This window comes from Mobula birostris, chromosome 3 (assembly GCF_030028105.1).
Source record: "Mobula birostris isolate sMobBir1 chromosome 3, sMobBir1.hap1, whole genome shotgun sequence".
NCBI lineage: Eukaryota > Metazoa > Chordata > Chondrichthyes > Myliobatiformes > Myliobatidae > Mobula > Mobula birostris.
Genome location: NC_092372.1, coordinates 178168047 through 178180101, shown reverse-complemented (window position 1 = coordinate 178180101; position 12055 = coordinate 178168047). Strand labels below are relative to the sequence as shown.

General features: G+C 40.5%; 1 protein-coding gene across 2 annotated transcripts in view; it reads left to right on the top strand.

The window, feature by feature from the left end:
* abcb4 (ATP-binding cassette, sub-family B (MDR/TAP), member 4) overlaps nucleotides 1–11538 on the top strand; it is a 129211-nt gene extending 117673 nt beyond the window's left edge. For both annotated transcript variants that reach the window (XM_072253753.1, XM_072253754.1), the window contains 3 exons: nucleotides 7044–7250; nucleotides 8321–8467; nucleotides 9794–11538. In XM_072253753.1, coding sequence (XP_072109854.1) covers nucleotides 7044–7250; nucleotides 8321–8467; nucleotides 9794–9994 — 555 coding nt within the window. In that variant the 3' untranslated portion in view covers nucleotides 9995–11538. The remainder of the gene's footprint in view (nucleotides 1–7043; nucleotides 7251–8320; nucleotides 8468–9793) is intronic.
* Nucleotides 11539–12055: the final 517 nt, after the last annotated feature.

The window sequence follows — 12055 nt, the reverse complement described above, 5'->3', positions numbered from 1 at the left end:
GACATGCAACCACCTACCCCCAGGGGAATAGCATTGACCTAGTCAATCACCATTATCTTTGATTTCTGTAATCCAAATAATCTCCAGCCACATTTGGTGACATATTCTTTATTCATTAGTTAGCATCTCACTATGTCAAGAAAGCCCTATATGCTTACCCTCTGATAGCCATAGAATTATAGAGTATGAGAATGGACAGTTTGGCACAGATCTTCCATACTGACCAAGGTGTCTACAGTTTGCCTGCATTTGGCCTGTATCCCTCTAAACGTTTTCCATCCATGTACTTAACGAATTGTCATCACTTCCATTTCTTCAGGCAGTGCAGTTCATGTCCCGGCCACCCTATCTGAAAAACTTTCCCCTCCAGTTCCCTTCAAGTCATTGTCTCTCACCTTAAACTTATGACTCAACCCTACCCTGGGAAAAAGACTGTGATAATTTGCCTTATCAATGCTGCTCATGATTTTATAAACTACTAAGGTCAACCCAAGCCTCCTTCACTTCCTCCTCCCCCTATAACTCACAATCTTCAGTTCCAGCAACATCCTTGTGAATCTTTTCTGCATATTCTGTGGTTTAGTTACATCCTCCCTATAGCGTGGTGGCCAGAACTGCATACAATGCACTTCATTTCTTTTCCATGGAACTAGATTCAAGTAGAGCAAAGCCTACCTGGTTCTACTGACAGGCAGAAGTAACAATATGCAAAGAGCGAGACTTGACATTAAATACATTTCTATCACCAAGTCCTCAACAACCAACATCTTAGGGTTTGCCAGTGATCAGAAGCGAAACTGGACCAGCAGTGTACACACTACAGCTTCAAGAACAGGACAGAGACAAGATATCTTGTGGCAAATGACTCCCCTCCTATTATCCCAAAGTCTTTACACTATTTACTTGGAATACCCTCTGGCCTGGATGAAGGCTAGCTTCAAACAATCTTTGGAGGCTCGATACCATCAGGACAAAGCAGCCCACTTGATTGCTATCCCATTCCACACTCTAAGCAGTGGCTGCAGCACGTACCACTTATAAAATGCACTGCTGATATAAGCCCAGCTACTTTGATATCACCTTCAATGAGCAAGAAGGACAGGTGAATTAGAATAGCAACTTCTGCAGAATTCAAATCATACATCATTTTCACTTGGAAGTATATTGGCACCATTAAGAGTTAAAAGACTACCTCAAAACCACGTGCCCCAGCAAACCAAATGATATGTCCAGATTCCAAAGCAAGAAATAAATAAATCCTTAAAATGATATCAATATGTTGTGATTTTACTGATGGAATAGACAAGATCACTGATTTTGTACTCTCAGAAAAACATGTCAAAGTATAAAATTTAATTTGTGAAAGAAAAAGAGGACTTTATATTTTTTTTTGCTGAAAGTGAAGAGCACAGTTTACAGATGATGAATCCTGTCCTCTCAGCATCCATTTACAGCCTTTCTTTCACAGTAAGAATATATATACCAAAACAAGTACAGTGGATTCTGGTTAATTGGGACACATCAGGACCAGTACATTTTGGCCCAATTAAACAGCTGCTGCAATTAGCTGAAGTCTCATGGAAATAGTTAAAAGGTATAAAAAAGACAAACTACCATTTAACTGAATAGCAATTTATGTATTTAAATGAAATACAGAACAAATTAGAAAACTACTAGTGTCTCTAAAGTTCTATAAAACGGTGTATTAGTCCCTGATAGTTCTCAGTGGAAGAATTCATCTGCTGTGTTCTTATGATTGAGTGTAAATGAACAAAATCAGTGCAGACACTTAGTACAGACAATGGACTTCCTTCATACAATGCTTTAGATGATTACATCCTCCAAATCTTCATTTTCAATGTTATACTGAAGATGGTTGTGGATACCTTCAAGTTCTTTGTAATTCCTAACTTGTTTCATTTTCACTCTCAGCTGTTTCTGACATCTCCAAGCCCGAGTGCTTGAAACCACAGTGAGCAAAACAGTCCTGACGAAGGGTCTCGGCCCGAAACGTTGACTGTTTGCTTCCACGGGTGCTGCCTGACCTGCTGAGTTCCTCCAGCATGTTGTGCGTGTTGCTCTGACTATTTAATATTCTGAGTTAAAACAGTTTCTGTGTATTTCTTCACAGATACAAGAAAATCTGCAGATGCTGGAAATCCGAGCAAGACTCACAGAATGCTGGAGGCACTCAGCAGGCCAGGCAGCATCTAGGAAGAGTACAGTCAATGTTTCAGCTCGAAACATCGGCAGTACTCTTTTCCTAGATGCTGCCTGGCCTGCTGAGTTCCTCCAACATTTTGTATCTGTTGCTGCACATTTCTATACCAACTATCAGGGACAAAAATCACTGCCTTTTGAACACAAACCAGGCAACTGATGCTATTTAAAAGCTGATCACTGTAGGCACAGTGTAGTGTCTAACGCCCACGGAAGGACATTAGCCGGGAAGATGTGGAATCGATATGGGTAGAACTGCATAACACTAAGGGGCAGAAAACGCTGGTGGGAGTTGTGTACAGGCCACCTAACAGTAGTAGTGAGGTCGGGGATGGTATTAAACAGGAAATTAGAAATGCGTGCAATAAAGGAACAGCAGTTTTAATGGGTGACTTCAATCTACATGTAGATTGGGTGAACCAAATTGGTAAGGGTGCTGAGGAAGAGGATTTCTTGGAATGTATGCGGGATGGTTTTTTGAACCAACATGTCGAGGAACCAACTAGAGAGCAGGCTATTCTATACTGGGTTTTGAGCAATGAGGAAGGGTTAATTAGCAATCTTGTCGTGAGAGGCCCCTTGGGTAAGAGTGAGCATAATATGGTGGAATTCTTCATTAAGATAGAGAGTGACATAGTTAATTCAGAAACAAAGGTTCTGAACTTAAAGAGGGGTAACTTTGAAGGTATGAGACGTGAATTAGCTAAGATAGACTGGCAAATGATACTTAAAGGGTTGACGGTGGATATGCAATGGCAAGCATTTAAAGATTGCATGGATCAACTACAACAATTGTTCATCCCAGTTTGGCAAAAGAATAAATCAAGAAAGGTAGTGCACCCGCGGCTGACAAGAGAAATTAGGGATAGTATCAATTCCAAAGAAGAAGCATACAAATTAGCCAGAAAAAGCGGCTCACCTGAGGACTGGGAGAAATTCAGAGTTCAGCGGAGGAGGACAAAGGGCTTAATTAGGAAGGGGAAAAAAGATTATGAGAGAAAACTGGCAGGGAACATAAAAACTGACTGTAAAAGCTTTTATAGATATGTAAAAAGGAAAAGACTGGTAAAGACAAATGTAGGTCCCCTACAGACAGAAACAGGTGAATTGATTATGGGGAGCAAGGACATGACAGACCAATTGAATAATTATTTTGGTTCTGTCTTCACTAAGGAGAACATAAATAATCTTCCAGAAATAGTAGGGGACAGAGGGTCCAGTGAGATGAAGGAACTGAGTGAAATACATGCTGTAGGGAAGTGGTGTTAGGTAAATTGAAGGGATTAAAGGCCGATAAATCCCCAGGGCCAGATGGTCTGCATCCCAGAGTGCTTAAGGAAGTAGCCCAAGAAATAGTAGATGCATTAGTGATAATTTTTCAAAGCTCGTTAGATTCTGGACTAGTCCTGAGGATTGGAGGGTGGCTAATGTAACCCCACATTTTAAAAAAGGAGGGAGAGAGAAACCGGGGAATTATAGACCGGTTAGCCTAACGTCGGTGGTGGGGAAACTGCTGGAATCAGTTATCAAAGATGTGATAACAGCACATTTGGAAAGCGGTGAAATCATCGGACAAAGTCAGCATGGATTTGTGAAAGGAAAATCATGTCTGACGAATCTCATAAAATTTTTTGAGGATGTAACTAGTAGAGTGGATAGGGGAGAACCAGTGGATGTGGTATATTTGGATTTACAAAAGGCTTTTGACAAGGTCCCACACAGGAGATTAGTGTGCAAACTTAAAGCACACGGTATTGGGGGTAAGGTATTGATGTGGATAGAGAATTGGTTAGTAGACAGGAAGCAAAGAGTGGGAATAAACGAGACCTTTTCAGAATGGCAGGCAGTGATTAGTGGGGTACCGCAAGGCTCAGTGCTGGGACCCCAGTTGTTTACAATATATATTAATGACTTGGATGAGGGAATTAAATGCAGCATCTCCAAGTTTGCGGATGACACGAAGCTGGGCGGCAGTGTTAGCTGTGAGGAGGATGCTAAGAGGATGCAGGGTGACTTGGATAGGTTGGGTGAGTGGGCAAATTCATGGCAGATGCAATTTAATGTGGATAAATGTGAAGTTATCCACTTTGGTGGCAAAAATAGGAAAACAGATTATTATCTGAATGGTGGCCGATTAGGAAAAGGGGAGGTGCAACGAGACCTGGGTGTCATTATACACCAGTCATTGAAAGTGGGCATGCAGGTACAGCAGGCGGTGAAAAAGGTGAATGGTATGCTGGCATTTATAGCGAGAGGATTCGAGTACAGGAGCAGGGAGGTACTACTGCAGTTGTACAAGGCCTTGGTGAGACCGCACCTGGAGTATTGTGTGCAGTTTTGGTCCCCTAATCTGAAGAAAGACATCCTTGCCATAGAGGGAATACAAAGAAGGTTCACCAGATTGATTCCTGGGATGGCAGGACTTTCATATGAAGAAAGACTGGATGAATTAGGCTTGTACTCATTGGAATTTAGAAAATTGATGGGGGATCTGATTGAAACGTATAAAATCCTAAAGGGATTGGACAGGCTAGATGCAGGAAGATTGTTCCCGATGTTGGGGAGGTCCAGAACGAGGAGTCATGGTTTGAGGATAAAGGCAAAGCCTTTTAGGACTGAGATTAGGAAAAACTTCTTCACACAGAGAGTGGTGAATCTGTGGAATTCTCTGCCCCAGGAAACAGTTGAGGCCAGTTCATTCGCTATATTTAAGAGGGAGTTAGATATGGCCCTTGTGGCTAGGGGAATCAGAGTGTATGGAGGGAAGGCTGGTGCAGGGTTCTGAGTTGGATGATCAGCCATGATCATAATAAATGGCGGTGCAGGCTCGAAGGGCCGAATGGCCTACTCCTGCACCTATTTTCTATGTTTTCTATGTTTTACACATGACTGACGCTAGTTAGAAAATGTTCGGTAGCAGTCTCCTGCCCCCATTAAGCGGCATAGTGTTCCAAATAAATGAAGGGAATCCTGGCTATCTTCTTGATTGAGTTTTTATCCTTTAAAGTTGTCCCAAATAAATGGCTACTCCGATTAACCAATGGCCCAATTAAGCAGAATGCACTGAAATTAAAAAAGTACAAAAGAGACTAACCACAGTTTTACTGTGTAACAAATTATGGATTTGAATGAAATACAGGATGTGTTAGAACACTACCAATGCTACTACAGTACTATAAAACTGTATTAGTTCCTCACGGTTATCGATGGGGGTATTCAGCTGGTGTATGCTGCCACATATGGGGTAGCACTTCTGGGTAAGGATCTTGTACATCACCACGTATGGGATGCCCGGTAAGGGGTAGCATCTCTGAGTAAGGGTCTTGTCATGTCCGTTCTGGGGCAGCTCACACTGACCTGTGGTCCCCACCAAACAATCAGCTCTCACCTGTAGCTCCAAGTAGCTGTTTGTACGCGACAGCGGCTTCACCCTTGTGCATTGCTTCTTCAGGTGGGCTAACCCAACGTGAGGGTAGCCGGCAGGACTCCTGCCCTGGGGAAATAGAGACATGCCTCTCCTAGCATGTGAAATCAGCTCTGGCACACTGGGCGGATGAGATCTACAGTGAGATCCAATGGCCAGGAAGGCAGTTCTGCAACACTTTGTGGAGAGCAAAGGGTGGGAGGAGGCACAGAAGTAGACATGGTTATCCACTGCAACCAGTTTTTGACGAATAGTCGTATCACTGGACCTGGACTTCCGAGGTCGAGAGAGTGCAATGGCTTTTCCACTTTCAAAACTTCCCAGCACAGCTTTCACTGTCATCGTTGGATACAATGGACACCCAGCAAGCTGCCATATTCTTCTAATTGACTGTAAATGAGCAAAATAGACTGCCTTTCTTACAATGCTTTTGAAGATTGCATCCTCCAAATCTTCATTTTCATTGTAACATTCAAAATGATTGTTAATATCTTCAAATTCTTTGTAGTTCCTAACTTATTGAAGTAGTGAAATTATTTCATTTTCATTCCTGGTTATTTCAGTTATCTCCAAGCATGAGTGCTTGAAACTGCAGTGAGCAAAACAGTTCTGCATTAATCTTACTGATCATTTCTCAGCAATTATCAGTGACAAACTCACTGCTTCTTGAAAACAAACACATGCAAATTGTTCGCTCCAAGCACATTAGTGTCTAACAGCCACACAAGGTGATGTGACTGATACTGGTTAGAAACTGTTTGGCAACAATCACCTGTCCCAATTAAACGGCATAGTGTGCCAAATAAACAAAGAAAATCCTGGATATTTTCTGGATTAGTTTTTGTTCTATGAGCTAACCCAAAGAAACAGCTGCCCCGATTAACCGATGGACCAATTAGCTGGAATCCACTGTATTTATTTCCTACATATTAAGATAATGCAAAACTGTAGAGCAGAAAGGAAATGTCATGGACATTTGAAATAAAATTAAAAATATTGGAAATAATCTATAAATCAGTCTACATCCAATGAGAAGAAAATAAAGTTAATGTTCCAGGTTGATGAAAAGAATTAAGGCTTTTGATGAAAGCACATTTATGGTGGTGAAATTCTGTTTCTGTTTCTGTTCCCATTAAAATTCTGTTTGTTTTGTCACAGGACTCACATGAGACAATTATTAATTGGATTTTGTTGCCCTCATGTATATGTGATGAACATTATAATAATTATTTTGCCATATGCCTGCATTAAGTAGTACAAGAATTCCACATTTTTAATGTGTTTGCTGTAAATCCTCAGTTACTGCCATGATCACCTTTTACTCCTGCAGTCTACAGTTTACATCCATTTTAATGATGTGCTTTAAAGTGCAGGTTTGTGAAATACTCTTTCTCTCCAGCTTTTAGATAACAAAAATATAAAGGATCTCAATGTTCAGTGGGCTCGAGCACAGATTGGTATTGTGTCTCAGGAACCAGTACTATTTAACTGCAGCATTGCTGATAATATTGCCTATGGGGACAACAGCAGGGTCGTATCCAAGGAGGAAATAGTGGCTGCAGCCAGAGATGCCAACATACATTCTTTTATCGAAACTCTCCCTGAGGTAGGATTATGCATGATTACAGTCAATAAACTTGGTGATAAATTCTAAAGCAATTTGAATGGCTAAACTTGCAAAAGAGCTGGAATCTTATACTAGAATTATGTGTAACAACTTGGGAACGGTGTACAGTTCTGGTCAACATGAACACAGAAGATGTGAAAGTACTGGGAAGGTGCACAGGAGATGACATGAAGCTGATCACAGGATTTGTAAACTTAAGCTATGAGAAAAGAAACCAAACAGGCTGAGGGGCATGTTTATAAAGGTGAATACAATTATCAGAGGCTTTGATAGGATAAACAGGTTACATACTTCCTTTAAATTGAGGTTGGTAACTGCAAATTAAAGGTTCAAGTTAATTGGTAGAAGGAGTAGCAAAATGAGGGACATTTTTTCCAATCCAGAATGCAGGAAGGGCTTGGAACTCATTGCCTGAAAGGATAGTAGAGGGAGAAACCATCATCAGATTAGAACGTGTTTGGTAGCTCTTCAGCTGCCATGTCTTCCTGATATTTTTTTCCCCAGATTCTATAAACTAAGGCGTTGGTGTGGTATACACATCTTGAGTGTTAGACCAGCTATTTAGTGTAGGAGTTGATGGCTTCTGCAATAAGGTCTAATGGGAAGGCAAAATGTTGTTTTACTGATGGGGTTAATGATTCTCCCAACTCTAAGATACATGTGTATTTCTTACATCTGAGTGGGAGGTTATTTCATAGCTTTACCATAGTTTTGCAGCCATTTTGTACGAACAGGGAAGGGATTGTATTCCTCTTGTTATAATGTATCACATGCGATATCATCATTGTGTTCCTTCATTTGCTTTGTGAATGTTAAATGCAATAATATTCATGTTGCAAAGCAGCTAATCACTGCTGTAATGCCATGCTTTTTGGTGAAAGTGCCACTTTCAGAGAATAAAAATTTAATAATTTGTATAAGTAAGGAGATTCTTAAGTTAGTAATATCTAAAATTGACTGCAATTCATCTAGAATTGAAAAAAAGCGAGTAATTGAAAATGTATTATTTGGAAAAATACTGTAATCAATATTTTGCTCTATTTGTTTAGAAATATGAAACCTGCGTAGGAGAGAAGGGCACCCAGTTATCTGGGGGACAGAAACAACGTATAGCCATTGCTCGAGCATTAGTCCGAAATCCTAAGATTCTGATCCTAGATGAAGCTACTTCAGCACTGGATACAGAAAGTGAAATGGTAAGATAGTAACTATTAGTCATGGGGGCAATATTTTTGCAGGCAAGGCAGTGATTATGTGAAAATTTCAAGAACTATGTCTACCCATATTTCACATTGTTTTCCTGGCATCTGAAACTGTGCACTGGGAACAGCAAACCTGAAAATTCACTCAGTGACAGTGATTAGTGACAAATTATATGGGAGACTGATTTCTGACAAATTACGTTCTGTTTTGTTGAGATACAGTGTGGAATAGGCACTTCAAATCCCCCAGCAGTCCACCAATTAAGTCCCAGCCTAATCGCGGGACAATTTACAATGCCCAAGTAACTTACCAAACGGACTGTGGGAGGAAACCAGAGCACTGGAGGAAACTCACGTGGTCATAGGGAGAACGTACAAGCTTCTTACAGGCAGCAGTGGGAACTGAACATGGGTCATCTATACCGTAAAGCATTGTGCTAACCACTAAACTACGTGTTGCCCCAAATTATGGAGTGCTGCACTGCATTAAGGTTTAGCTCAGTATTGACAAGCATTATTATTTTTCTACTATCTTAAAGTTTGGAACAGTTTCTCAATGGATTGCATTGGTAATATACAATGCTCATTTTCACTTGGTTTGAGACATATTTGAATGTACATATATAGAATTTCTGAATTCGTTGGAACTTAAACAGTTGTTCTTATTGTAATCATTAGCATTTATCAGCAAGACCTAGGTCAGGATGTTCATTCCACACTGGACTAGATTATAAACATATAATTTGAAAGATATTCATTTTCAGTCACATTTTAACACAGTCAAAATAATTTATTTGATGTAAAAGGGTGCAGAGGAGATTTACAAGGATGTTGCCTGGATTGGGGAGCATACCTTATGAGAATAGGTTGAGTGAACTTGGCCTTTTCTCCTTGGAGCGATGGAGGATGAGAGGTGACCTGACAGAGGTGTATGAGATGATGAGAGGCATTGATCGTGTGGATGGTCAGAGGCTTTTTCCCGGGGTTGAAATGGCTAACATGAGAGGGCATAGTATCAAGGTGCTTGGAAGTAGGTACAGAGGAGATGCCAGGGGTAAGTTTTTTTTATGCAGAGAGTGTTGAGTGCGTGGAATGGGCTGCCGACGATGGTGGTGGAGGTGGATACAATAGGGTCTTTTAAGAGACTCTTGGATTGGTAGGTAGAACTTAGAAAAATAGGTAACCCTGGGTAATTTCTAAAGTACATGTTCGGCACAGCATTGTGGGTCGAGGGCCGAAGGGCCTGCATTGTGCTGTAGGTTTTCTACGTTTCTATGCAAACTGTTCTCATGTTTGTTTCCATTTCTTGCCTTTTAACAGGTTGTCCAAGAAGCACTGGATAAAGCAAGAGAAGGCCGCACCTGTATTGTAATAGCTCATCGCCTGTCTACTATCCAGAATGCCAACAAAATAGCAGTACTTAATCATGGAGAAATTGCAGAGGAAGGAACACACCACCAGCTTATGGCCAGTCAAACTCTTTATTACAAGCTAGTTACCGCACAAATGAAACAAAACTAAGTGGAAAAATATTCAATCATTATGCTTAAATTTATTTTCTAGTTTGATTGATTTTGGTAAAATTAAAATTACGTATATTTTTGGAATAACAATTTGAAGAGGAAGAGTAATAATAGTCATTAATTATTTTCATTAATTACATTGGATAAATCAATCTACACAAACACATTGGATGAACCTAGTTTGGATTGGTTAGAGTTACTTATATAGGGTCCTGTCCTGGACTGCTGCAACAGGGAAGCTTGCCGCTTCAGGCATGGCCTTTGCTATAATTGAAGCCACGTAATTCCCCTACTGTCTGTCTCACCATTAAACAAGGAAAATGGACTTGCACCAGTTTACATTATCAATGTCCAACAGGGTTTTGCAAATGCAAGAGAAACATCCAAGACAATAACTCGCTGTTAGACTGAACACCACCTTCAAGCATCAACTCAAATGCCTTCCTGTAGCGAGCAGTAACAAGGTCTGCACCAAGTCTAGCCCATCTGCCACTAAGCAACTCGATGATGGGGTGGACCAGCAGTACCTGAAGTTCGTAATGTCCAGCATTGTCCTGTGATTGTAAAACAAAGACATTTAAAAAAGACAAAAACACCCTTGGTTGACCCGAGAGGTGATTGCGTCCGAACATGCCACCATCTTACTGGAAGTTCTCCTCAGCTAATACTTTCATCCACCTGGCAAAACTTATTTTTACCCTCAATAACTTGTCTTTTGATTATTCCAGCTTTCTAGTGTTCAACTGTGTACTAATGGACACTGGCATTAGCCTCAGCTATGTGTGCTGTTTCAATGGCTACATGGAACAGTACTCCTCTCTAACTGACTTCAGGACCACTCCTCAACTTATTTTCAATTACATCAATGACTGTATTGGTGCAGTTATTTTATCCCCTTTGCCACCAAATTCACCTGGACCATTTCTGATAGCCCCTTTAATGGATTTCTCAGTCTCCATCTGAGGAGACAAACTATCTACTGCTAACTACTGTTAACAGACCAGTACCTCAACCCCACCCTGTCATCCATAGGGATGCTCTTGCTTTTCTTCATAATTTCCTTGTGTTGCCTATAACACAATGGTATGAAACTGAATTCTCCAATTTCAGGTAACCTGCACTCCCTGTGTTCTTTTCCCGCTCTTTCCTGTCAACCCTCGTTCTCTCTCCATTTGTTCAAACTTTCCATTCCTTTAAACCTCCCCCTTCCTCCCATTACCAAGATACATTACTCGATTAGTTCTAGGAACCAGGAATCATCCACGTTTATTCCTGAAGCAGGATCTTGACCCAAATTTTGATCATACGTTGGCTTCCAGAGATTTTACTGTATTCTTCCAGCAGTTCAGTTTATGTCTTAGTCTCTCGTGCCTCCAAAGTATAATGATTATTGGTGTTTCTGTTTTTATTATAGCTTTTACTAAATTCTATATTTACATTGTTTTGTTTTCTGTATTTGACATTGCACTGAATTAAGTATTTTACTTGTACTTAATGTTTAGAATTAATTCTATTATTTGCAAATAAAAATGTGCATATTCAGTTTGAGTCAGATATCGTATGTTAAAAGTCTAAACTGATTCCCACTGTTGAATTGGATTATGAGGCCAGTGGCTTTGTAATTACTGTGGATAGCTGGGCTTCCCATGCCTTAGAAAAACGTGACAATTTTAATGAGGCAAGAGGGTTGTAAAACCAAGTGGTTTTGCAGCATGAATTGTCGGACTAGGAGTGCTTCCTCCACTCACATGCCAGCCTCACAGCTGTGTTTCTACTCCCAGCATTCTTTTCTCCCATACATAGCTCACTAGGTAAAGAATTCTAACTGCCTACTCCGATCATCCCATCTCAAAACTTCTAAGTTGAGGGATTTTATCTCCCTATTCCTACATCTTGAACAGTCAAGCATGCCCTAGCTGATTTCCAGATGTAGCCCTATGAGAAATAAGCAAATATTTGCTTCTCCATTCATCAAGGTCATGGCTGATCTTCTATCTCATCGCCATGACTCTTAATTTCCTTCATGTTCATTAATCTTTGTTCTGAAATTAACACAACA